We start from the raw sequence: 27,980 nt of genomic DNA on the forward strand, positions 1-27,980 counted from the left end.
TGCCGGAAGACTTGCGACATGGGATTGGTAGTCAGGATCCGTCAGCCGCCGGAGGTAGGACTCTGGTCGGGAGATCTATACGGATTGGTTACTGGGTGTTCGAGTCCTGCCCACATATGGTGACGACAGGCGGCGGTCTTGCTACTTAAGGCGTCGTGGCCCAGCCCGCCCCGCCTTAGCTCCCGCGCTAGAGAGAAACATGTATCGTTTCCGATCACAGCTCTTCACCGGGATTTCTGCTGCTGCCACCGCCCACTCTTACCCCCGCCGCTTCTCGCCTCTGTTGTTAGCTGAAGACTCGCCTCTTAGCCGCCCTCCGCACAGACGCACGAGTAAAAAGTGCAGCTCCATCGGCTGATCTTTGCTAAGCCCTGAGTTTAGGCGGCACCGGGCGTCCCACGATGCCGAAGAATAAGAAGCGGAATACTCCCCACCGCGGTGGCAGTGGTGGCAGCGGCTCAGGGGCAGCTGCAGCGACGGCGGCGACAGCAGGTAAGGGGGTATCCCCGTCGCCGGCATCCCAGTTGCCGGCCGGACTAGCGAGTCTCTTAACCTCGGGCAGCCTGGGATTTGTAGTTCCTTCCCTTTAGACATTTGTGTTGGCTGGGCGCTTTAGTTGGCTGGCGAACTACAATTCCCAGCGTGCCCTGGCGACAGTACCTCGCGCGATTTGGATCTGGCTTTCGAGCCGAACTCAGGCACCGGCCGTGGGGGCGGGGAGGGGGCGAATAGGTCCTAGGGTCTGAGAGTGGGTCGGAGTCCGGGGTGAAGGGTTGCTGGGCGGGAGAGGCACTGTTTTCAGAAGCTGGTGCTTGCTCTTCAGAGTTCGCCCTGACGGAGGGTGGGGCCGAGTTAGGATTTGCGTCTGGGCTGTCAGTGGTCGTCTTTGACCCCCCGACTCCAACATGGAGTTCTCGGGAATGCTAAACGTCCGGCGGGTTTGGCCGGGTTCTTGCGTCACGAGGCCTGGACCCTGAGCTGTGGGGCCGAGGTGACGCAGAGGCGCACGTGTGGCATCCCGTTCCGCTGCCTTCCTGGGCATCCCGCGTGTCCCATCTGGCTGGGCGCAGGCGTAGGAGGCTTGGGGCCACTGTCCCAGCCTAGGCTCTATTCCTACCCCTGACTGGCACCTGCAGAAATCCCGAGCCCCCTCCTCCTCTTGTGGCCAGACGGTCCAGGCGACCTCCTCCCCGGGGCAGAAGTCGCGTTCTCCTTTGTGCTGCGTTCTATAGGTTCTGTGCTCTGAGGCCGGAATAGGCGGGGTGGCGAGGAGCTCTGATTGCAGTTGGCCAAAAGTTTAGGTTTTTGTGTTCTCACAGCAAAGGTGAAGCTTTTCCTGAATGGGTAGATGCTTCAATGAATTAATGATTCTGTGCTACTAACTATAGGGGTAAGAATAAAGGACTTCAAAGCGGAAAAGTCCTACGAGACACCAGTGAACTCAAGTCGAGTATTAAGTTAAACTGGGTGAAGTCAATTTTTTGATGGAGATTTTGAAGTTAAATACTGGAATATTCTCAGACATTATCCCATCGGAACTACCAGCCGTTATGTATTTGTCAACAGAGTTGCAAATCCGACCCACAGAATGATATGCCTTTGTTCATTAGTGAATAGCCCAATTTTCTTGTTAACAAGAAGGATGATTGGAAACTAGCATTTAAAGCGCTTTCATATAGGATTTATAGCAGCACGAAAACTCGTGTTCGTGTATTAAACATTTAATAATTGACAATAGGAATGGATTGTTATAAGTGCAATTTTTTTCTTCATATCGCTCTTTATTTTGATTGTATCCCTTCGATATTCGTGAAATTCATTTTTGATCAAGATGTAAAGTACAAAATTAGTTTGGTGTGGCATATGATTGCTCTGTGTCAGTTGAGGATACCTCTGTACTCTTCTGTTGTTAACCTTTTCCTCTTCTGAAATAAATCTGAATTCTGTCTGGAAGGCCCTTATTTTACTCTCCTTTAAGCTTGCCTTTTGTTGATGGAATAAATGGTGCAGAGCTGCAAGCCAAAGTCATTTAAAATTTGTAACGATGTTACTAATGGCTTCCTTGAATCGTAAACAAACCTTTTATTCCCTGTGAAACTTCCTGTCTAAGCTTCCTTTCTTCCTGGTACTAACAGAATAACCTCAAGTGGCAGTGGGGGATTGCCTTTCAAATTTTACCTCTAGGCTCTTTCCTGATCTTTAATCAGCCTGATTATTTTCAGTAAAAAAAAAAAAAAAGTATATTTAAATACTGAATTTTAGCATGTTTAAGTGGAAAAGAATTCTTTGATTAGTTTATAAAACTGTACAGGCTTTGAGTGTCTTTGGAAATTTACTCTAGAACTTGTTAACTGTGCTCACCTCTGATAAATGGAGTATGCAGGTGGGATTTACTTTTTTTTTTTTTTTTAACGTTTTTTTTATTTATTTTTGAGACAGAGAGAGACAGCGCATGAACGGGGGAGGGGCAGAGAGAGAGGGAGACACAGAATCGGAAGCAGGCTCCAGGCTCTGAGCCATCAGCCCAGAGCCCGACGCGGGGCTCGAACTCACGGACCGCGAGATCGTGACCTGGCTGAAGTCGGACGCTTAACCGACTGCGCCACCCAGGCGCCCCGGATTTACTTTTTTAAAACCTTAATTTGATACCATGTGAATGTATTACTCAAGTGAATAAATAATCGAATAGAAGAGATAGAAAGTTGTCACAAACTTGTACTAATTTATAAGCTACTTACTTATTGGTATTTTTAAATGACACCTAGAAGAGATGGGATTCAGATGAGATTTTAACATGTACAACTAAAAGATAACCAACTTTTCTATCACTTTAATTGGTTGTCCATTTAAATTCTAAGTATGCATACTTGTTATAGCACTTAATTTGAAGAGAGCATTTTTTTTTGGTGAAAGAACAAAACCTTGTAAGTAAGCCCCCTAAGAAATAAGGACTATATGTGTCTAGAGTGCTACTTAATTAAAATCACTTGGGAACACAAGGTGGGTGAGTTTGATCTAGATATCAGGCATTCATACATGGTTCTTTTTCTTGGTTTTTCTTTGTTTAACTTCTCTTTCCCCGGAGTCTTGGAAACTGAAACTTAGAGAAAGTGGGGTAAATGTTGTATAGGAATACGTTTCTTGGCAGTTTAGAAATAGACTGAATATGAAAAGGAAAAAAATACGAATTGTTGAATAAATGTTAGTATTATTCAGATGACTCTCAACCATAGCCATGACCTCACATCATGAAGACAATGAAGATAGATCCAGAAATAGAGAATGATGTCACAGATCCTTGTTTATGTGTTTTATTCCTGCCGTAAGGACTGTGATTAATATGTTGTGGTATCTTGGCTTCACTGCTTATTCTTTATGCTTTCCTACTTTGATAGGCAAAGTTTATTCCTTTGGGATAGCAAGCAAATTTGAAGGCCGCTTGCCACCTTATATTGATTTAAAAATCAGGCAAATCTCTGTTCTGGTTAAAAAAAAAACTCTAGAAAAAACCCTAAATTTAGTTAGCAGTTTTAGTCAGAGAGGATTTAAACAACAACAACAACTTTTCTTAAGGTGGTACATTTCTTGAACATATGCACCTGGTGATGTTTGGTGCAGTCTTTGATTTTACTGATAAGGGAACTTGGGCTCAAAGAAATCAGGTGACTTAGAATCATTTTGGGGGCAGAATTCGGGATGTAGTTTGATTCACTGCTCAGTATAATTCATGATTGGGCAGTACTTTTATTAATATCAAATTCCTGCCAAAAAAACTCCACTTAACTATGGATTTATTTTTTTTTAAGTTAATTTGAGGAGAGATCCTAGTTTTAAAAAAGATTTTTCTAGTAACAGCCCTGATGTTTTTAAAGTGTTGGCTATGTTAACCTTTATTTAGAGGTGAACTATATAACAGGCTTTTATATTAAATATCAACATTTCTATTTTACTTCTGTTTTCCCCTCTTAACTCGTTTTCTTTAAAACTACCATCCCTTAATGTCTTAATTCTTCCTCATGTGGCAGGTAACCTAAAAATTTATCCATTTACCATGTTTGTTTACTGTCATATTTGTTCACTAAGCTCAGTCATTCTCCTTGAAAAATACACTTTTCTTATTCCTATGATCTATGATCTCATACTCTTTCTGGATCTATTTTCATCGTCTTCATGATTTAATGTCATGTTTGGAAATAGTTTTTTCGTCCATAATACCAGTTTTTGACATTTCTGAAATTGATGTAGATTGTAAACAGTTGGTGGTCTGAAAAACAGGTGAATTGACTTATTTTAGGAATATTTTAGTATGTTTTTTGTAGTATAATCATCTCTTCACCTAAGTAAGGTTGGGTTTTTATTAATGGATTTTTCCTAAGTAAATTTTAAAATTCCCAACTTAAATATTTGTATATATGGCAACACAATCATCTCCTTTGACCCTCTTTTACCTAATAGGTGGCCAGCATCGAAATGTTCAACCTTTTAGTGATGAGGATGCATCGATTGAAACAATGAGCCATTGCAGTGGTTACAGCGATCCTTCCAGCTTTGCTGAAGATGGTATGAGTTTTAAATTTAAATTTGAAACTTTAGATAAAGGATGTTTTAGGTGGAAGAATTCTTATAGCTAAAGCATACTATCACTGTTCCCCATCTGCTTTTTTTTTTTTTTTTTTAACTTAAATTACAATGGTTAGTTTGTATTATTTCTTAGGACCAGAAGTCCTTGATGAGGAAGGAACTCAAGAAGACTTAGAGTACAAATTGAAGGGATTCATTGACCTGACCCTGGATAAGAGGTAGGAACTACTGGAAACTCTGTTCATTCTATGTCAGGGATTCTGGCCAGCCACCATGTATATTGTATGCACTTCTCTGAACTTCTCTGATCTTGATTTGTTTACTTTGGATGTTTTAATGTTTTTTGTTCCTTTGGACTTCTAATGTGGATAGGAACATACCAGTAGACTTTAGATGGACTCGGATTAGTCATTATACTAGCATAATAGCACATAACTGTATTTGATTATAATTGAAATGGATTCATTGGATTAACAGTTAATTTTCAGCTTGAAAGAACAGCTAAACCCGGCTTTAAGCCTCTTGTCCACTAATTTTGTTGCCTACATGAAAAATAGCAAAGCTAAATTTTCTTATTTCATAGTAGTTCTAAAGCTGACTTACAACACACAGAATTAAAAAGCCCTGGAGATGCAAACATGAACTCTAGACTTTTGTAATAAAAGTGTTAAAAGAAAAAAAAAAGTGTGACTTTACTTAAATATGTACTACAAGAGAACATGTCTTGCACATTGAAACTATAAAATATTATATGGTCATTTAAACTTGTGGTTATTAGATGAATAAGCAGAAAAATGTTATATAAAGCAGCTTAAAATCTTTGTGTAATAAGATGAATTGTATATGAAAATTAAATTATTGAAAAATGGTTAGAGTTTGATGACAGTTACATAAGAAAATGATTTACAAATCTGTCAATAGAAATGTAGAGGGGACTAGTGGAGTTTTTGTAAGTCATTGACCTATGGTACACTCCAGCTGGATCTTTGATTTTGTTTTAAATAGTGCGAAGACCAGGCAGGCAGCTCTTGAAGGTATTAAAAATGCACTGGCTTCAAAAATGCTTTATGAATTTATTCTGGAAAGAAGAATGACTTTGACTGACAGCATTGAACGCTGCCTGAAAAAAGGTACTGTCCTTATTTTTGAGTCAGAGTCACAGAACTAAAAGAATTTGCCACCTCTTGGCAGTAACCTTTGTTAATGGAAATAGAAAACTGGCTCACTCTTTTAACTTTAGGTGTCAAGGAATACACACTATGCTTATTCAAATTCAAAATGAGACTTGTTAGAAACTTTGTTTTTATTTATGTAATAGGCAGCTTAACACTAGGATTGTGGTGGATTGTCATCCTTTTTTTGTATTGCAAGAAGTGATTGCCATTCTCAAAGAAGAAAGCCTTGAAAGCTTGTGTCAGATGTCAACAAAAGCCATTATTAAAAAAACCATCCCACTTCATCTTTCTGAAATTAAAAAAGTATTATAATCACGTAGCTCATTTTCCCTTGCATGCACTTAAAACATCAATAATACCTGCAGATGACATCATTTTCAGGATATTCCTTGGGATATTTGAATTCCAGAACTTTGTAGTAGAGATTCTGGAATTCATATTGTTGTAATCCTAGAACTTTTAAGAATGAAGAGAGACATTAAAGATTAAATCTAGTATCACCAGACTTCAGCTTTAGGAACCACCAAAATTAAAAAGACTTGGGGCTGCCAGCTTAATTATTTTGCCAAGTGAGGACATTGTGAGGATAATGACTCTCCATCATTATCTCTTTGTTAACAAAATATTTTTAGCACCAGAATGTGGGAAGCCCACATGCTCTTTTAAATTGAGTGAGCTTTATTAGCTTTATGTCTTTGTTTTTCTCGTTTTGCCTTACGTGAAAGCTTTGTCAATGAATGGGTATTTGGAAACCTTTCATCCATTCCACCTCTCTCATTGTACAGAATAAAAGGCCTAGGAAATGGGAGATTGGTCTAAGGTTATATAACTTCTTAGTGGTATAGTTGATAGCAGAGCCCACTTTTCTGAGATGTTACAAAGGCTTTTATAGAGGTGTTTACATTGAAACTGTTTTCTTATAATGATAGTTGGATTAGATGACTTCTAAAAATTCCATTCCAGTCTGCTTATTTTATAATTTTTTTGTTTGTCAGGTAGTAATTTGCATGTAAAATCTGCCCAAACCCTTTGGTGTCTGTAGTTTTTGTAGGGTTTTAATCCCTTGTTTATTTTCAAAAAATTGGGATGGGGCGGGGGGGACCCTGAAGGTTAAGGCTTTCTCACGGGCTGTGTACATCTGAAATGCTTCAGAGATTAATGCAGAGGCTACCTGAGCACAGTTCTGTGAGTACATGAGAGGTTTGGAAGGTCAAATCAGCTGAAACACGTTATTTTGTAAAACAGAACATGTTTTGTTATAGTACTTGCTTAAGATAGGTATTGATCTCCATTTTACTGCTGACGAAGTATGTTTTGAGAATAAGTCATTTGGCTAGTAAGTGGTGGATCTAGGATTTGAGTGAGGTCTGTTCCCAGAGTTTGAGCTCACTAGGGCGCTGCTCAGGTCAAAACTTGGAACGTACTATGGGTTTTGTAAATGGTAGATGATATTTTGGAATTGTACAGATTTGGGAAATGGCTATCTTAATAAGTTAGTCTTCTCAAAGTAATTTTTTTCACGGTTGCACCGTTGTTTTTTCTGTAGGTAAGAGTGATGAGCAGCGTGCGGCTGCAGCACTAGCATCTGTTCTGTGTATTCAGTTGGGCCCTGGGATTGAAAGTGAAGAAGTTTTGAAAACTCTTGGACCAATCCTAAAGAAAATAATTTGTGATGGAACAGCTAGTATCCAGGCTAGGCAAACTGTAAGTATGTGATTTTTTAGTTTATAAATTTATCTAGGCGTGACAGCCAGTTACTCTGATGAATGATCTAGGAAAGTTAGATTTTTTAAACCAGCAGGTTTGTAATTAACATTTTATTTTCATTTGTCTTTTAGTTTGAGTGAACATACTTAGCATAACAATTGTTTTCTTAAATTTTCTTTGATGCCATAGAATAACCCAGATAGATTTCTACACCTTTGAAATTGAAGGTCATGCACTAATAGGGAATACTATATTGAGTTACTTAGGATGATTGAAGAGTAATTTTGAGGGGTGCCTGCATGGCTTAGTTTGAGTGTCTGACCTCGACTTGGGTTTGAGCCCCACATCGGGCTGGCTGCTGTCAGTGCAGAGCCTGCTTCAATTCTTCTGTTCTCCTCTCTCTCTATCCCTCCCCTGCTCTCGCTTGTGCTCTCTCTCAAGAATAAAACATTAAATAATAAAACATTAAAAAAATTTTTTTTGGTTGGAACTTAAAGAAGTGATCTAACAGTGTTTATTGGGTGGTTATTTTTTCCTCTTAAGAAATGTAATAGGTGTTGGGGCGCCTGGGTGGCGCAGTCGGTTAAGCGTCCGACTTCAGCCAGGTCACGATCTCGCGGTCCGTGAGTTGAAGCCCCGCGTCAGGCTCTGGGCTGATGGCCCAGAGGCTGGAGCCTGCTTCCGATTCTGTGTCTCCCTCTCTTTCTGCCCCTCCCCCGTTCATGCTCTGTCTCTCTCTGTCCCAAAAATAAATAAACGTTGAAAAAAAAATTAAAAAAAAAAAAAAAGAAATGTAATAGGTGTTAAAAAAAATTGGCTTGGTGTGGCCGACAAGTCCTTGTGAAAAGCTGAATGCTCTATTTCCATGGGTTGATGTAGGAATCTGTAACTTGTGAGATCCTCATCTAGTTTTTGGGTTTGAAAAACTTTCATTCTCTAATTGTTTGAAATTTATCACTTATAACAGTTGACTTCAAATTGTTTTTTTTTTTTGTTTGTTTTTGGTATGCTTAAGTGATTATCACAAACATCTTTCTGAGTTTAGAAAGTAGATTTGGATCTTAATGGATCTTAAGAATCTTAATGCATCATAAGAATTTAATCTTAGTAGATTTGAATCTTAAGCTCTTTTCCTAACAAGAGAACCAGTTCAAGTTTTTAATACTTTTAAGAGTGAGTTTTCAAGCTTTCTCTTTAATATTACTTAAAGTAATTGACATTGATCCCTGAAATCTTGGTGGCTTAATAAAAGTTTATTTCTTGCTCATGTCACTGTGTAAGTAAGTAGTCAGAGACCCTGGTTATCCACCCTGTGGCTCTGCCCTACCTTTAGGTCCTCCATATGGCAGCTATGGTAGCTGGAAGGGGAAAAAGAGGACATATGCTCAGGCCAGAGCATATCCCTTTAGCGGCCAGTTCCTTGGTCTACCAGCTGTATGGAAGCCGGGTATAGTGAGGCTGTTTCCCCCAGAGGCAAAGAAATAGAATTTTGGTGACTTCCTAGGAATCTCTGCTCTCTAGCATTTAGTGATCCCAAAATGGCTATATCGGCTTATGCTGTTGACATTCTTTGCCCCCTTTTTGGGTAGTTTCATGCAACTTTTAAATCATGCAGGACTGGAGAGGTGTTTTTGAAATGTTTGACAGAAAACCCTGTTAGGTGGGTACTTGTAGCGATGTCTTAATTTTCATCATGCGTGAGTTTGTTGTCATTTTTTAAAAAAATATGCTTGATGCTTGCCGTGAATTAAAAAATTCCTTGACAGTTCTTATATTAGCAGAGGGATGTAGGCAGTTCTAATTGTTAATATACCTTTTTTCTCTTTGAGGCAGCGAAAGGAGAGATGGGGCTTGGCCTGTGCTGCTTGCTCAGGACAAGGGATTACAGATTGAAAGTTTTTGTTACTGAGAATAATACCTAGATTACTTTTTAACTTTAGCAATGTCCAATTTTTACCAGGGTGAAATAATGAAAATAAAATAGTGACACAAAGCAGATTAATGCCACAAGTGTGCTTATGCTACCAGATCCAAACTAACTGAAACCTGGGTGTGCGAATGGTGACTTTAAAGACTTAACGCTTTAGTGGCACTTGGAACAACATGAGAATTTTAATGAAAACATGGAGAAAACGGAAGTGGACAATAATAAAATGTCACAAGTCATAAATTGTTTTCATATGATCTGTTAGAGCAGTGTTCTGAAAATTAATGGCTCCCGTTTATGCTACAAGCACATGGTTGCATATGTTTTGTCTTCCAAGTCCATTTTATTAAGTAACTTTACCTTTGTAGTCCTATATCGTTCCTTTTTCCCCCCTAACAAAAGGCAGTTACAGGATTCCTGACCGCTTTTCAGTATACTTGGAAAACAATGGGATCTGGATTAATGAGATCCTTCTTTAAGCGGAAGTTCAAGGAGAGTTATTAAACTGGAGGAGATTTCTGCTCCTACTGTGCTTATTTCTGGAAAAATGATTTCTTTTGGAAGTTTTCATAGTAGAGTCTATGTAAAAACAAATGAACATAAATGGTTTTAAAAGCCTTGTAACAAACTTAATGTGTTTTAAACGTTTTTAGTAGAGTAGGCTTCTTAATCTCCAATGTGCAAACTTCATCTCTTTCTTTGAGTTGGAGTTGGAAGTTTGAAAACTATCTGCTGGATTAATGGAAGAACTGAGAGAAAGAGAAGAACTGAACCATACTCTCAGTTTGGTAGCATAGTTTGAGCTGAAATCCACTTCCCTTAATTCTTGATTCTATATTCTCTCTTTTTATACTCTGCTTGGGAACATTATAGTCATGTAGTTAAGAAAATTTTCACATTGAATTATAAAAGCAGGAAGATACAGAAATAGTAAGAAAATTACAAACATTAATGTCTATATTTACTTTTTTTTTAGTGTGCAACTTGCTTTGGTGTTTGCTGTTTTATTGCTACAGATGACATTACTGTAAGTAGAAAACCTTTGACCCAGTTATTCCCTTGTTTCAAATTTAAGATGGTTACCTTATTTAATGTTCTTGTGCATTAGGAGCTGTATTCAACTCTGGAATGTTTGGAAAATGTCTTCACCAAGTCCTACCTCAAAGAGAAAGACACTAATGTTATTTGCAGCACCCCTAATACAGTGCTTCACATCAGCTCGCTTCTCGCATGGACATTATTATTGACCATATGCCCGATCAGTGAAGTGAAGAAAAAGCTTGAGATGTATGTATTCTTTGTTTCATATTTTATGAAAACATACATTGACATGATTGGCTGTGTTCACATAGTAATGACTAACTGTCTTTTAGGCATTTCCATAAACTTCCAAGCCTCCTGTCTTCTGATGATGTAAACATGAGAATAGCTGCTGGTGAATCTTTGGCACTTATGTTTGAATTGGCCAGAGGGATGGAGAGTGTAAGTATTTGATGACTAGAGAAAAAAAGATTATATCACAAGGACTGTGATTCTATCATTATCTTCATAATTAAGAGTTAGATGATAACTTCGGAGTATAGCCAGCTTGAAAACCAAGTGATTGATTGCCCTGCTTCTTGGCAGTGATGATAAAAGTTTTAAGAGCATAAACTAGTAGGGGTTGGTAGAGCAACATTTGAGTGTTATTGCACTTACCCTTGCTGTCTATAGAACTCAAATTTAGGGGCACTTTTACCATGGAGAAAGTTGTTTGCTACAATCTGTTTGGAACTGCTTGGATTTCTCAGGCACAGGACACATTCAGGTGATTCAGACATGGATGCCTTACAATAAATGTCAGACAAGTGGATGAAATACTAAGTCAACATAGGTTTGGGATCAGGTAAATTTAATCATTGTTGTTTAACTTCTCTAAGCCAAAGCTGGAAACAAGCATGGACCTTTAGACTGGGACATGTGCTTTGTAGTTCCCCATCCACTGTCTGCTTGTCATGTTGTTACTCAGTTTGGCTCTCAAAGGTATTTTGTGATAGGTGACCAGCTTTACTGGATTGCCTGATACTGTTCTAAGGTTAGCTTTAACAGCCCTGTGTTCCAGGAAACCTCTCATCTCTGGCTAACTGGGATATTTGGCACCCTAGTTTGTATCCCCTGTTGTGAACCTTTGGTTACTTACTAGGTGCTCTTTAATGTAAAGACAACAACTATACTTCTGGAATGAAACCTTTTCTGGAATTAAATGTGTTATTTAATAGTGAATAATTCCAAATAGGATTAATAATATCTCTGTCGCCCTTGTTCTTCACATTTCATTCTAGTCCTGTGTTTAAAAATAATGTTTAGGCTTGGAGTGCCTGGGTAGCTCAATTGGTTAAGCATCTAACCTTGACTTCAGTTCGGATCTTGCACTCATGGTTTGTGTGTTTGAGCCCTGCATCGGGCTCTGCACGGACATTGTGGAGCCTGCTTTAGATTCTGTCTTTTTCTCTCTGCCTCTCCCCCACTTGCTTTCTTTCTCTCTCTCAAAAAATAAATAAAAATAAACTGGAAAAAAAAACAAAGCAATGTTTTAGGCTCTTAAAACTTCTATCTAGGAAGTGTCTTTGTTAGGCTTCCTCTAACCTCCCCCCGCCTTTTTTTTTTTTTTTTTTTTTTTTTGAAAGCTAGCAGGTAGAATGGAAAGAAGCTATTAATGCTGTCAGCGGACGAATGTACTTAGGAGAAATTGGACTCAAGCTTAGCAATCAATTTAATTTTATTGAGCTACTTAATGGCTCCTTAACCTCAAGGCATAGAAGCCAGATGTCCCAGTTTTTTAATTTTCTTTTACTCTACTGGCTATAAATGGTAATTTCTTTGCTTTTTCCTTTGAAGTGTATCTTAAAAGTAAAGTAATAATAAATACAATTTAAATTATACATGTTGGATTTTTTAAAATAATTGTGTAAACATACATTTATTATTACTCACATATCTTCTTTGTTCTCCGGGTTTGATAAATTGTAGGAGATAGAGCTAGAACTCAGGTCAGATTAAACATGTTTGGATAAGTCCCTATCTAAGGACAAAAATGAACTGAGTTACAGAATAGAACCTAGTGTTTTGTTTGCTATTTTTGTTAAGTAAGCTTTTTGAAAGTGAGTTTGTGGTATTGAGTAGGAGTAGATGTAGGGCGTTCAAAAAATTAAACCAAGTGTTGATGAATACATAAGCTGATTTAAATTGTGGTTTTAGTAGCAAATGCATGGCATGGAAATATCAGAGCCTTTGCTAATGTAAGTTTCCATGAGGAATTAGAAATTGTGAGAGCTCTCTCTCTAGTTTATTATGCATATTTGCTCTGTAACCACATAGGTAGGTGTGTGCTCTGGAGCCACACTCCCAGGTTCAAATCTCTTTTCTACCCTTACTAGTTGGATAATTTGGGCAACTTCTCTACGCCTCAGTATCAGTATCTTTAAAATGCAGAATAAAATAGTAATTACCTCATAAGGTTGTTGAGAACACGATAGGTACAGTATAAGTGGTAGCTATTACTGTTAACTCTTGATTAAACTGAGTATTACTTCCCCTCTCTGGCAGTGGTCTAGTAGTGGCCTTTTAGGAGCTCTCTAGGATAACTTACAATAAGACCAAGAGTGTTCACTAGGCAGAGTTACAGATCTTGAGAGCCAAATAACATGCTGACCCTGGAAGACATACCAAAATATAGCATAGACCTTCCTTGATTCTCCCATTTTTATACCCTGCTTAACCTGACAAAGGAAGTGCTTCAGGAGAGAAACAGACACACACCCTTGTGTGATCATGATAATGCTATTTTCTTTTTATATTTGGTAGGAGTTAAAGTGTTTATTTGTACCCCAAGAGTCCCAATTTTCATTTGTCCCTGGATATATAGTTTACTATATAGTTATCCTAAGCCCCAATAAGTTGGCTTTCAGATGCTATTTATGGACTGTTCTTGTTCTATATTTTCTTTCTTTTTAATGCCCAAATGTTTCGGAGACATTTGCCTACAATATTTAACATTTGTTTTTTCCAAGTTAGTACTATATTGAACTCAGTGATTGATACCGTAACTAGATTGAGTTTTATCGGTTGCAGAGATCAATTACAGTGGGATTTCTTAACGTCTGTATGGTTGGTAGGTTGGGCTGTGTAATTTTCTGTTGGGAAGAGGGTGCGGTTGCGGTCCTGTGCATTTTAGGATGTTTAGCAACATCTCTGGCCTCTACTCATTAGATGCCTGTAGCAACTGCTCCTTCCTCAGGTATGACAACCAAAAATGTCCCTGGACATAGCCGAATGTCCCCGGTGGGTCAGACTAGCAGTGGTTCTCAGTTCTTAAAACAAGTTAAGTTAATGTCTAGAGTTTTCTTAATTTCATTTATTTTCCTATATGTATTGTAAGATTTTCCATACATTTTTTTTGAGAATACTATAACAGAATGAGTAGCCAGTGAAATGAATAGGAAACTTCCAGTGTCTGAAATGTACTTGTTTCTACAAGTAAAACTTTATGAAAGCATCACATTCATTGGAATTTATATACATAGAGATAAACATGACTTTCATCTGTTTTAATAAAACCTCATCAGCTTTGGTAGTAGATTTTCTAGATGCAAATCTTAAGGTATTGTTCCAGTTACTCAGACATAGGAGGTTGATTTGGAACATTTGAAGAAAACTTGTTGAAATAGTTAATAATACACAATCTCTAAAATATTGACAATAAGAAAATATGTACTTAAAAGTTGGGGTATCAGTTGTAATTTTCCACCAGTAATAATAAATTTTAAATAATAAAATTTCTACCAGTTTAATAATCTTTTTAATTTTAGACTTTAAAAGAAATTGCATCTATGCTTTTTAAGCTTAAACAATTATATATACAATTTGAAGAATATCCAGAATAAGATCTACTTATTTTAATAGAACAAGTTAAATGATTATTATAGCTAATGCAAAAAATATTAAACAGCCATTAATAAGTGGAACTGGAGATTGTTTACTTTCTGGCTTCTCTAAGTGCTCTAATTTTGGTCAGCTAAATAACTTTGAATCATTTTTTAATGTGTTTATAAAATGTACATAGGGAATAAAAACACTCAAAGATACTTCTTAAAAGTATAGCCATTGTTAAACTATAACAAGGAAACTCACAGTCAAATCAGGGCAGTAGCAAATAGTAATACATTTTGTGGCTTCTCTTCAGAAGGGATTAAAATATCTTCTTAGCTTGAGTAACTTAAGTACATGAGGTGTACACCTGAGTTAAATGCTTGCTTATTTGAAAAATGAAGAGTAAATAAGAAATTAGGTGTTTTAAGCATTACTGATAGCTTGTACTTTGGGAATAAGAATATTTGGAATTCTGGGATTGTGTGCTTTGGGGACTGAAGAGCCAAAGGATAGAAGCTGTGTTGATATTTGTGGTATCTGACTTCCACTGAACTTTGAAATCCCAGGAATGTCTTGAATACGGTAGGAACACAGTAAGTATTTGTTGACTGTATCTGGATATAGTTGGGAGGGGAATGTTAATTAGTTAGTGGTAGTGTATCATCTTGTAGTCACCATTTCTGGATTAAAATTTTCGCATGATGCTATAAATGTGTGAACGTGTGCCTGTGTGCCAAGATCTCTAAAGAGCTCCGAGATGTGTGGTGCTCCTTTTACCACTGCTGGGTGATTTCCAAAGTGGACTGTTCTTTGTTAGCACTAGGAAAGGTTGGGGTGGTGGCGGCGGGGGAAAGGAACCCAATAACAAACTAAAATTGTTTTTCCTGACCAGGACTTTTTTTATGAAGACATGGAGTCTTTGACTCAGATGCTTAGGGCTTTGGCTACAGATGGAAACAAGCACCGTGCCAAAGTGGACAAGAGAAAGCAGCGGTCCGTGTTCAGAGACATCCTGAGGGCAGTGGAGGTAGGTCTCTCAATGCTACAATGCCTACTCATTTTGAATGAGATCGTTTTAGGCTAAACTTGGCAATTGGGTCATTTTGTTGGTTAAACTTCACCTTTGATCAAAATAGTTTCCTCATTTTAAGCCTGGAGGGTATTTTTAACAACATACATTTTTTTTTTAAACAAAGGCAAATTTCATTTTGATGCATAAAGGTACTTTTTTCTTAGTTTAAAAAATACAAAGTGTATTTCCCTTTGTTGTACTTGTCATCATTTAAACAGTGGTGCTTAGCACATACATATTTAGTACAGTGTTCTCTGTGAATAGTGAATTATTGCCTACCCATCAGTACTTTTAAGCAAAGACCTTTGTATTCTCCCTAGGAAGCCTAGGTGCTAAAAACTGAAATAACAAAACCCAGCATTTAAGTAATGTTTTAAAATCATCTGATACTTGAGTACCTTCTACAGTCTTCTAACCTGTTTCAATCTACCTGGCAAATAAATTGATTTAGAAACCTTCAGGGATTCGAATAGAAGGCACAGTTAAAAGGAACTGCAGGTTAAGGGCAGGTTTACTGTGGAGAATACCAAAGTCATTAACATTTTCTTTTATTCCTTTTTTTTTTGGTTTGACCAGGTAAGAAATATTTCTTGCACATAAAGGATAAATATCTCAGGTTCTTACTATCCAATAGGGCAGCTCATTTAAGAATGAGTGTGTCACCAGTCTTCAACCTGGCATGTATATGAAAATTTAGAATGGTAATTAAAAAAAATAAAGATGCTAAGATCCCATTCAGGTCCAGTTTTGAAATATTCCAGTGATTCTCATGCATAGCCTGCTTAAGAATTTTGTTCATTTTAATCCAAGTAAAACTTAGGGTATAAATTAGTATAGAGATCTTCAGGGATCTATGCATTTCAGTTAATGCTAACTCTAATTACATTATAGTAATATTTTATATTTACTCTGGTTTTTAGAATCTGAAAAATAAAAGCCTCCAAGCTCAAGCAGACATCTATGTTAAAAATTGATCCTTTTGATCTTATAATTTTAGTGCGGTGGTGTCCCCAAATTAAGCAAGGCATTTTCTTGAATAACTACAAACTACTCCTCTATTTGGATAATGTCACCGCCAAAGATAAGATAATGGTGTGTTCTATGTTTTCTGGATTAGACCTGATGTCAGATTTTCTGTCTTGATGCATCCTTTCTGGATCAAAGATTTTAAGGCTCAGCAGGATTTGAGCAGACCCTGTTGACAAGCCCCTCGGCCTGAGCAGCCACAGCACGCAGCACTGATTGTCCTAAGACACAAGCCAGATCGAAGTGCACACCAGCCTTAACAGGCCTCTCATGTGCCCCCCACCCCTGCCCAGCACCTCCTACAAGTGAAAGCCCTTTCTTTGCCTCATAATTCTTCCCTGCAGTGCTCTCCCCTTAGGCCTTCTCCACCCTCCCCTCTCCACCTCAGGATTTCCCTTCCTCCCCTGCCCTTTGCCTGGGTTCCCTCTTCTCCAGCTCTGCTTCAGTGTACCTGCTGAAGAAAGGTCTGTCCTCACAGCCTTGTTAAGTGTTCTTGTTTCTTAACTTTCACTGGAACCCAACTTTCTCTGAAGGACCCTGCTTCCTTGATGGATCATTTTTTTTTTTTTTTTTTTTTTCTGAAATTTATTGACAAATTGGTTTCCATACAACACCCAGTGCTCATCCCAAAAGGTGCCCTCCTCAATACCCATCACCCACCCTCTCCTCCCTCCCACCCCCCATCAACCCTCAGTTTGTTCTCAGTTTTCAACAGTCTCTTATGCTTTGGCTCTCTCCCATTCTAACCTCTTTTTTTTTTTTTTTTCCTTCCCCTCCCCCATGGGTTCCTGTTAAGTTTCTCAGGATCCACATAAGAGTGAGACCATATGGTATCTGTCTTTCTCTGTATGGCTTATTTCACTTAGCATCACACTCTCCAGTTCCATCCACGTTGCTACAAAAGGCCATATTTCATTTTTTCTCATTGCCATGTAATATTCCATTGTGTATATAAACCACAATTTCTTTATCCATTCATCAGTTGATGGACATTTAGGCTCTTTCCATAATTTGGCTATTGTTGAGAGTGCTGCTATGAACATTGGGGTACAAGTGGCCCTATGCATCAGTGCTCCTGTATCCCTTGGATAAATTCCTAGCAGTGCTATTGCTGGGTCATAGGGTAGGTCTATTTTTAATTTTCTGAGGAACCTCCACACTGCTTTCCAGAGCGGCTGCACCAATTTGCATTCCCACCAACAGTGCAAGAGGGTTCCCGTTTCTCCACATCCTCTCCAGCATCTATAGTCTCCTGATTTGTTCATTTTGGCCACTCTGACTGGCGTGAGGTGATACCTGAGTGTGGTTTTGATTTGTATTTCCCTGATAAGGAGCGACGCTGAACATCTTTTCATGTGCCTGTTGGCCATCCGGATGTCTTCTTTAGAGAAGTGTCTATTCATGTTTTCTGCCCATTTCTTCACTGGGTTATTTGTTTTTCGGGTGTGGAGTTTGGTGAGCTCTTTATAGATTTTGGATACTAGCCCTTTGTCCGATATGTCATTTGCAAATATCTTTTCCCATTCCGTTGGTTGCCTTTTAGTTTTGTTGGTTGTTTCCTTTGCTGTGCAGAAGCTTTTTATCTTCATAAGGTCCCAGTAATTCACTTTTGCTTTTAATTCCCTTGCCTTTGGGGATGTGTCGAGTAAGAGATTGCTACGGCTGAGGTCAGAGAGGTCTTTTCCTGCTTTCTCCTCTAAGGTTTTGATGGTTTCCTGTCTCACATTTAGGTCCTTTATCCATTTTGAGTTTATTTTTGTGAATGGTGTGAGAAAGTGGTCTAGTTTCAACCTTCTGCATGTTGCTGTCCAGTTCTCCCAGCACCATTTGTTAAAGAGGCTGTCTTTTTTCCATTGGATGTTCTTTCCTGCTTTGTCAAAGATGAGTTGGCCATACGTTTGTGGGTCTAGTTCTGGGGTTTCTATTCTATTCCATTGGTCTATGTGTCTGTTTTGGTGCCAATACCATGCTGTCTTGATGATGACAGCTTTGTAGTAGAGGCTAAAGTCTGGGATTGTGATGCCTCCTGCTTTGGTCTTCTTCTTCAAAATTCCTTTGGCTATTCGGGGCCTTTTGTGGTTCCATATGAATTTTAGGATTGCTTGTTCTAGTTTCGAGAAGAATGCTGGTGCAATTTTGATTGGGATTGCATTGAATGTGTAGATAGCTTTGGGTAGTATTGACATTTTGACAATATTTATTTTTCCAATCCATGAGCAGGGAATGTCTTTCCATTTCTTTAAATCTTCTTCAATTTCCTTCAGAAGCTTTCTATAGTTTTCAGCATACAGATCCTTTACATCTTTGGTTAGATTTATTCCTAGGTATTTTCATGCTTCTTGGTGCAATTGTGAATGGGATCAGTTTCTTTATTTGTCTTTCTGTTGCTTCATTGTTAGTGTATAAGAATGCAACTGATTTCTGTACATTGATTTTGTATCCTGCAACTTTGCTGAATTCCTGTATCAGTTCTAGCAGACTTTTGGTGGAGTCTATCGGATTTTCCATGTATAATATCATGTCATCTGCAAAAAGCGAAAGCTTGACTTCATCTTTGCCAATTTTGATGCCTTTGATTTCCTTTTGTTGTCTGATTGCTGATGCTAGAACTTCCAGCACTATGTTAAACAGCAGCGGTGAGAGTGGGCATCCTTGTCGTGTTCCTGATCTCAGGGAAAAAGCTTTCAGTTTTTCCCCGTTGAGGATGATGTTAGCTGTGGGCTTTTCATAAATGGCTTTTATGATCTTTAAGTATGTTCCTTCTATCCCGACTTTCTCAAGGGTTTTTATTAAGAAAGGGTGCTGGATTTTGTCGAAGGCCTTTTCTGCATCGATTGACAGGATCATATGGTTCTTCTCTCTTTTTTTGTTAATGTGATGTATCACGTTGATTGATTTGCGAATGTTGAACCAGCCCTGCATCCCAGGAATGAATCCCACTTGATCATGGTGAATAATTCTTTTTATATGCCGTTGAATTCGATTTGCTAGTATCTTATTGAGAATTTTTGCATCCATATTCATCAGGGATATTGGCCTGTAGTTCTCTTTTTTTACTGGGTCTCTGTCTGGTTTAGGAATCAAAGTAATACTGGCTTCATAGAATGAGTCTGGAAGTTTTCCTTCCCTTTCTATTTCTTGGAATAGCTTGAGAAGGATAGGTATTATCTCTGCTTTAAACGTCTGGTAGAACTCCCCTGGGAAGCCATCTGGTCCTGGACTCTTATTTGTTGGGAGATTTTTGATAACCGATTCAATTTCTTCGCTGGTTATGGGTCTGTTCAAGCTTTCTATTTCCTCCTGATTGAGTTTTGGAAGCGTGTGGGTGTTCAGGAATTCGTCCATTTCTTCCAGGTTGTCCAATTTGTTGGCATATAATTTTTCATAGTATTCCCTGATAATTGTTTGTATCTCTGAGGGATTGGTTGTAATAATTCCATTTTCATTCATGATTTTATCTATTTGGGTCATCTCCCTTTTCTTTTTGAGAAGCCTGGCTAGAGGTTTGTCAATTTTGTTTATTTTTTCAAAAAACCAACTCTTGGTTTCGTTGATCTGCTCTACAGTTTTTTTAGTTTCTATATTGTTTATTTCTGCTCTGATCTTTATTATTTCTCTTCTTCTGCTGGGCTTAGGCTGCCTTTGCTGTTCTGCTTCTAGTTCCTTTAGGTGTGCTGTTAGATTTTGTATTTGGGATTTTTCTTGTTTCTTGAGATAGGCCTGGATTGCAATGTATTTTCCTCTCAGGACTGCCTTTGCTGCGTCCCAAAGCGTTTGGATTGTTGTATTTTCATTTTCGTTTGTTTCCATATATTTTTTAATTTCTTCTCTAATTGCCTGGTTGACCCACTCATTCGTTAGTAGGGTGTTCTTTAACCTCCATGCTTTTGGAGGTTTTCCAGACTTTTTCCTGTGGTTGATTTCAAGCTTCATGGCATTGTGGTCTGAAAGTAAGCATGGTATAATTTCAATTCTTGTAAACTTATGAAGGGCTGTTTTGTGACCCAGTATATGATCTATCTTGGAGAATGTTCCATGTGCACTCGAGAAGAAAGTATATTCTGTTGCTTTGGGATGCAGAGTTCTAAATATATCTGTCAAGTCCATCTCATCCAATGTCTCATTCAGGGCCCTTGTTTCTTTATTGACCGTGTGTCTAGATGATCTATCCATTTCTGTAAGTGGTGTATTAAAGTCCCCTGCAATTACCACATTCTTATCAATAAGGTTGCTTATGTTTATGAGTAATTGTTTTATATATTTGGGGGCTCCGGTATTCGGTGCATAGACATTGATAATTGTTAGCTCTTCCTGATGGATAGACCCTGTAACTATTATATAATGTCCTTCTTCATCTCTTGTTACAGCCTTTAATTTAAAGTCTAGTTTGTCTGATATAAGTATGGCTACTCCAGCTTTCTTTTGGCTTCCAGTCGCATGATAAATAGTTCTCCATCCCCTCACTCTCAATCTAAAGGTGTCCTCAGGTCTAAAATGAGTCTCTTGTAGACAGCAAATAGATGGGTCTTGTTTTTTTATCCATTCTGATACCCTATGTCTTTTGGTTGGCGCATTTAATCCATTTACATTCAGTGTTATTATAGAAAGATACGGGTTTAGAGTCATTGTGATGTCTGTATGTTTTATGCTTATAGTGATGTCTCTGGGACTTTGTCTCACAGGGTCCCCCTTAGGATCTCTTGTAGGGCTGGTTTAGTGGTGACAAATTCCTTCAGTTTTTGTTTGTTTGGGAAGACCTTTATCTCTCCTTCTATTCTAAATGACAGACTTGCTGGATAAAGGATTCTTGGCTGCATATTTTTTCTGTCTAGCACCCTGAAAATCTCTTGCCAATTCTTTCTGGCCTGCCAAGTTTCAAAAGAGAGATCAGTCACGAGTCTTATAGGTCTCCCTTTATATGTGAGGGCACGTTTACCCCTTGCTGCTTTCAGAATTTTCTCTTTATCCTTGTATTTTGCCAGTTTCACTATGATATGTCGTGCAGAAGATCGATTCAAGTTACGTCTGAAGGGAGTTCTCTGTGCCTCTTGGATTTCAATGCCTTTTTCCTTCCCCAGTTCAGGGAAGTTCTCAGCTATGATTTCTTCAAGTACCCCTTCAGCACCTTTCCCTCTCTCTTCCTCCTCTGGGATACCAATTATGCGTATATTATTTCTTTTTAGTGTATCACTTAATTCTCTAATTTTCCCCTCATACTCCTGGATTTTTTTATCTCTCTTTTTCTCAGCTTCCTCTTTTTCCATAACTTTATCTTCTAGTTCACCTATTCTCTCCTCTGCCTCTTCAAGCCGAGCTGTGGTGGTTTCCATTTTGTTATGCATTTCGTTTAAAGCGTTTTTCAGCTCCTCGTGACTGTTCCTTAGTCCCTTGATCTCTGTAGCAAGAGATTCTCTGCTGTCCTGTATACTGTTTTCAAGCCCAGCGATTAATTTTATGACTATTATTCTAAATTCACTTTCTGTTATATTATTTAAATCCTTTTTGATCAGCTCATTAGCTGTTGTTATTTCCTGGAGATTCTTCTGAGGGGAGTTCTTCCGCTTGGTCATTTTGGATAGTCCCTGGCGTGGTGAGGACCTGCAGGGCACTTCCCCTGTGCTGTGGTGTATACCTGGAGTTGGTGGGCGGGGCCGCAGTCAGACCTGATGTCTGCCCCCAGCCCACCGCTGGGGCCACAGTCAGACTGGTGTGTGCCTTCTCTTCCCCTCTCCTAGGGGCGGGATTCACTGTGGGGTGGTGTGGCTCGTCTGGGCTACTTGCACCCTGCCAGGCTTGTGATGCTGGGGATCTGGCGTATTAGCTGGGGTGGGTAGGCAAGGTGCTCGGGGGCAGGAGGGGCAGGCTTAGATCGCTTCTCCTTAGGTGATCCACTTCAGGAGGGGCCCTGTGGCAGCGGGAGGGAGTCAGATCCGCTGCCGGAGGTTTGGCTCCGCAGAAGCGCAGAGTTGGGTGTTTGCGCGGAGCGAGCAAGTTCCCTGGCAGGAACCGGTTCCCTTTGGGATTTCGGCTGGGGGATGGGCGGGGGAAATGGCGCTGGCGAGCGCCTTTGTTCCCCACCAAACTGAGCTCTGTTGTCAGGGGGCTCAGCAGCTCTCCCTCCCTTTGTCCTCCAGCCTTCCCGCTTTCCGAGCAGAGCTGTTAATCTCTGACCTCCCAGACGCTAAGTCGCGCTTGCTGTCGGAACACAGTCCGCCCGGCCCCTCCGCTTTTGCAAGCCCGACTCGGGGGCTCTGCTTGGCCGGCGAGCCGCCCCTCCGCCCCGGCTCCCTCCCGCCAGTCCGTGGAGTGCGCACCGCCTCGCTGCCCTTCCTACCCTCTTCCGTGGGCCTCTCGTCTGCGTTTGGCTCCGGCGACTCTGTTCTGCTAATCCTCTGGCGGTTTTCTGGTTATTTAGGCAGGTGTAGATGGAATCTAAGTGATCAGCAGGACGTGCGGTGAGCCCAGCGTCCTCCTAAGCCGCCATCTTGCCGCAACTCCTTTGATGGATCTTTTAAATGAAGCTGATTAAACTGCCGTAGAGGAGAGTTCTCCATTTTAGGTGTGCTTGTTGCTGCCCATCCTTTCTTTTCATCTGGAAATCTTTCTTTAAGCTCATGTATTTCTTAATCAGCAAGCATTTAATACCTTAGGTGCCTTGATACAAAGTTTTCTTATTTCTGTTCCATTATAACACTTAAGCAACACAGTTATTTTTTTAAGGAAAATTGGAGACCAAAGGCAGAAAGAACAGTAAGTAGCACAGCTGGAATTTGAACCCATTGTACTGTGCCATCAACAGGGCCACATGCTGCAGATAGGTCAAGTGAGAGAGAGTGAAGGAAGTGTCCATTGGATTTGTCAATTCGGTCATTGGTGGGTGACCTTATAAGAGCAGCTTCAGTAGAGTGATGTCAGGAAAGCTTGACTGAAGGGGATTGGAAAGTGAAGCAGTGGAGATGTTGTGTTTTGACTGTTCTTTTAAAAAATTTTTTTTTTGACGTTTATTTTTGAGACAGAGAGACAGAGCATGAACGGGGAGGGTCAGAGAGAGGGAGACACAGAATCGGAAACAGGCTCCAGGCTCTGAGCCGTCAGCACAGAGCCTGACGTGGGGCTCGAACTCACGGACCGCGAGATCATGACCTGAGCTGAAGTCGGCCGCTTAACCGACTGAGCCACCCAGGCGCTCCGTTTGACTGTTCTTTTCAAAAACGTGGCTGTAACTGGAAGGGGAAAGGGTTGATCACTGGATCGTGGGAGGGTTTTGTTGTTTTGTTTTGTTTTGTTTTAGATGCTGGGTGTTTTAGATGCTCCCTTTATGGGAGAAGGAACCAGTGGAGAAGGGAGCATTTGAAAATACAAGTTTATAATTTTAGTTTGAGGGTATGATGATAGATTGAGAGTATGATGTAAGGAGTATGATTTGCCTTGAATCGGAGAGATTTAGGAGAGGAATAGGGTAAGATGCAGATGAGTTTAGACAGAGCTCTTTCCTGGTGTCTCAGTGTTTCTGAAATGAGAAAGGCTGAAAGGTTGGGTGTTTTTTCAGTTGTTGTGACAGACCAGGCAGTTTGTGCTTCACAGACATGCTTTATCTTACACTTCTCATAACTCTGTGGTATAGGTATTGAAGGCTCCACTTTACAGGCAAGGGAACAGACCCAAAGGGGTTAAATTAGTTGCCAAAATGACAAGCCAGTGAGTGGCACACCCATGTAAGTCTAGATTTCATGTTCTTTTCTATCACATTATATAATGTGTCTGCTGAGAAGGAAGGGGGCTAGGTAGATGTTGGGGAGCTGATTGGAGTGGTCAAGTTCCATCTCCTTTGTTCTGTCCCTGTGGTGATCAGCTGCTCTCTTCCTAGTTACTCTTTCATAATCATGATTCATTAAAGAATGGAGCAGCCAGTTTTTTTCATCCCAAGTTCTGCCCCTGTTCTGGGTGACTCCTCTCTACATTTGGAGGGCCCTTTCCTATATTTGTTTCAATGATCTTTACTTCCATTTCCTTTATTTCCTTGATTCGCTAGATTCCCACTCATGATTGTACTTTAGAAATTGTCTTCTGGAAAAATCGTTCCATCTCTGAAGTCTTAAACTCCATTTGTTAACCTCTCATTTTTTTTAGTAAGTCTGCTCTGAGACCCTTGGAGCCCTCTTGTTGCTGGTACTCTACTTTTTGGTTGGTCTTTTATGTCAGTTCCATTTATCTTCCCTTCCTTCCATTGACCCCCGCTTCTTCTCAGTTTCACTCCTGGTGTGTGGGGGCATCTTGTCTTCTGACTTATCTTGCAGCATCCTGTTCCTCTCTCCCCACCTCACCCTGTATTTGTAGACTAATATAGATACCTGATTTTTTTCTTCAAGTTTGTTGAGTGTTATTGAAATTTAAAGACATTCACAACAATATGGTCTTGCCAATAGTATTTATCCGAACTTGGTTGTGCCTTTAAGTCTACTATAAATAGACAAGTTCTGTACCCTTATATTAGGATAATACTTGCTAGTCTGTTCACATCTCAGGGGTGGAGGTATCGGAGTTATCAGTTTAAACCATATTGTTTACTTGTAAATGTGTCTGTTTAGAAATTGTGTGTCTGTAGGATCTTGTGAAGCCATCTTAATTCCTCTTAAAATTTTTGGTTCTTCTGTTGGCTAGGAACGGGATTTTCCAACAGAAACTGTTAAATTTGGTCCTGAACGTATGTATATTGATTGCTGGGTCAAAAAACATACCTATGACACCTTTAAGGAAGTTCTTGGTTCAGGAATGCAGTACCATTTGCAGGTGAGTGTGAGTGACCTCTTTTCTGTATGTTTGTTTTTAAATTAGGGAGCATTTTGGGGGCGCCTGGGTGGCGCAGTCGGTTAAGCGTCCGACTTCAGCCAGGTCACGATCTCGCGGTCCATGAGTTCGAGCCCCGCGTCGGGCTCTGGGCTGATGGCTCAGAGCCTGGAGCCTGTTTCCGATTCTGTGTCTCCCTCTCTCTCTGCCCCTCCCCCGTTCATGCTCTGTCTCTCTCTGTCCCAAAAATAAATAAACGTTGAAAAAAAAAATTAAAAAAAAAAATAAATAAAAAATAAATTAGGGAGCATTTTGGAATGTAGTTCACTTAATGGGCTTTTGAAGTTAGTTGGATATGGAGATGCTTTCAGCATGGTATAGAGCTGCATTTATTTTTTTTTTAAGTAGAATTGATAAGTAGCAACTTTTTGGTGGAGCATCTGTAAGTTTTGTAGACGACTTTTGCTTATGTAACTTTCTTGGATTCAGGCATTGGAAACAACTTAGTCTCATAAAGAGGAAAATAAGTGGCCCAAGTACTTATTTATAAGCTTCACATAACTTCTATTAATCAGATTTCACTTTATGTAGTAAAAAAGAGCTGATATTTGATAATGAGCCTGATTTTATTTACCTTTCTGTTTTACCGAAGTCAAATGAATTCCTTCGTAATGTATTTGAACTTGGACCCCCAGTGATGCTTGATGCTGCAACACTTAAAACCATGAAGATTTCACGTTTTGAAAGGGTAGGTTTTGTTTTTGTTTTCATCAGAACTCAATGCATCAAAGAAAAGTAGACTGAGGCTTTGATTCTACCAGGTGATAGGTATTTAGCGGAGTCTATGGGCTTGTAGTGCTTTATGATGTTTCAGACACAGAATAGCTGTATTAAAATTGTAGACACTTTCTTTAGAGTATCAGGAGTTATAATGAATAATTTTTATCTATAATCCTATTAGCACAGAAATTATTTTCCTTTCTTGTTTTCTTTTATTCTGTTAACTTTTTATAGTTAGGAATAAGTACACAGTGTCTTTTGTATCAGATAACTAAGCCTACTTAGTAAGTACCAGATTCATTTTGCAAGCTGAGAAAACAGGTGCTCAGAGAGTTTGTAACATTAAATACTAATTAATGTAATTTCACTTAACATTTCCAAAATCCTTAATTATATTTTTATGTTTTTATTGAGGTGAAATTCACATAACCTAAAATAAACTATTTTAAAGTGTAGAATTCACTGGGGCACCTGGGTGGCTCAGTTGGTTAAGTGTCTAACTTGATTTCAGCTCAGGTCATGATCTCACGCTTTTCATGAATTTGAGCCCCGCATCGGGCTCTGTGCTGACCGTGTGGAGCCTGCTTTGGGATTCTGTCTCTCCCTCTGCCCCTTCCCTATTCATGTGTGCATTCTCTCTCTCTTTCTCTCTCACTCTCAAAATAAATAAACATTAAAAAAATGAAGTGTACAATTCAGGGCATTTAGTATACTCAACAAACAATGTTGTGCAACTGTTATCTCTGTTTAGTTTCAAAATATTTTCATCACTGCAAAAGGAAACTTATATCCATTAAACATTCCCTTCTCATCCCTCCCCACCCCCCCAAGCTGCTGGCAACCACTGATATGCTTTCTGTCTCCATGCATTTACCTATTCTGGATATTTCATGTAAATAGATTCCTAAAACGTGACCTTTTGTGTGACTTTTTTCATTCAGCATCATGTTACCAATGTTCATCCATATTCTAGCATGTCCTAGTGTTTTAGTACTTTTTGTGGCTGAATAACACTCCATCGTGTGGATACACCACGTGATTATCCATTTATCAGTTGATAAACTTTCAGCTTGTTTCTGCTTTTTGGCCATTGTGAATAGTGCTACTGTGAACATTTGTGTACACGTTTTTGTTAGAGCACCTGTTCTCAGTTCTTTTAGGTATATACCTAGGAGTGGAGTTGCTGGGTCATAGGGTAGTTTTGTGTTTAACTTTGTAAGGAACTGCCAAACTGTTTTCTACAATGACTGAACCATTTTGCATTCCCACCAGTAGTGTATGAGAGTTCTAATTTCTGTATCCTTATCAACACTTTTTATTCTGGCCTTTTTTGTTTTATAGCCATACTAGTGGGTGGGAAGTGCTTAACTATATTTTTAGACTATAGTTAGTCATTTTTATAGCCACATAATTGATGATTAGGTATTTTAATATTAATATCTTTCCATATATTTCTCTTTTGAATCCCTTCTTGGATGAAATCTTTACATGGGAATACAGGGCTGGATTATGACTCTTTGATATGTACTGCCAAATAACCTTCTAAAGTTATTCTATCATTTGTAATTGTTTCCAGTAATGAATGAAGGCATGTAGCTATTACACACACATTTGACATTTTTATGATTTTAAAATGTTATGATTTTAAAATGTTAAAATACAAGAATATTTTAAGCTTTAGTGATTCACTTGTATTTCCCTTTCCTTCATTTCAGCATCTGTATAATTCTGCAGCCTTCAAAGCTCGAACAAAAGCTCGAAGCAAATGTCGAGATAAGAGAGCAGATGTTGGAGAATTCTTCTAGATTCTTGGCACTTGAAGATCACTTTCTAATTTTTTTTTTTTTTGTAATTTCTAATGTATTTAAACTACAGATAGTTTTTATCTTGGGTTAACATAGATGGCTTTTGTAGCAGGGGTTATAATTTAATGTACAATATTGCAAATGGTGAGTTCTGGTTATTGAATATTCTCTGTAAATATAATCAGTAAACATAAATAAAGTATTTGTAATGT

General features: G+C 39.1%; 1 protein-coding gene across 3 annotated transcripts; it reads left to right on the top strand.

Moving 5' to 3' along the window:
- The first annotated feature begins 20 nt into the window (after positions 1–20).
- IFRD1 (interferon related developmental regulator 1) lies at positions 21–27,970 on the top strand. Of its 3 annotated transcripts, none has more exons than XM_043589292.1 (12): positions 21–492; positions 4,456–4,560; positions 4,715–4,799; positions 5,587–5,711; positions 7,303–7,460; positions 10,367–10,417; positions 10,499–10,677; positions 10,764–10,872; positions 15,191–15,325; positions 25,058–25,186; positions 25,836–25,931; positions 27,679–27,970. In XM_043589292.1, exons 1-12 carry the CDS (start codon positions 402–404, stop codon positions 27,766–27,768), a joined length of 1,353 nt encoding a protein of 450 aa, XP_043445227.1. In that variant the 5' UTR covers positions 21–401; the 3' UTR covers positions 27,769–27,970. The 3 variants fall into 3 exon arrangements, with proteins under 3 accessions (XP_043445227.1, XP_043445228.1, XP_043445229.1); XM_043589294.1 differs by lacking the exon at positions 21–492 and adding an exon at positions 1,237–1,390; XM_043589293.1 differs by lacking the exon at positions 27,679–27,970 and having other exon boundaries at positions 142–492; positions 25,058–25,226; positions 25,483–25,877.
- The last annotated feature ends 10 nt before the right edge of the window (positions 27,971–27,980 follow it).

Source organism: Prionailurus bengalensis, chromosome A2 (assembly GCF_016509475.1).
Source record: "Prionailurus bengalensis isolate Pbe53 chromosome A2, Fcat_Pben_1.1_paternal_pri, whole genome shotgun sequence".
NCBI classification, from domain to species: domain Eukaryota; kingdom Metazoa; phylum Chordata; class Mammalia; order Carnivora; family Felidae; genus Prionailurus; species Prionailurus bengalensis.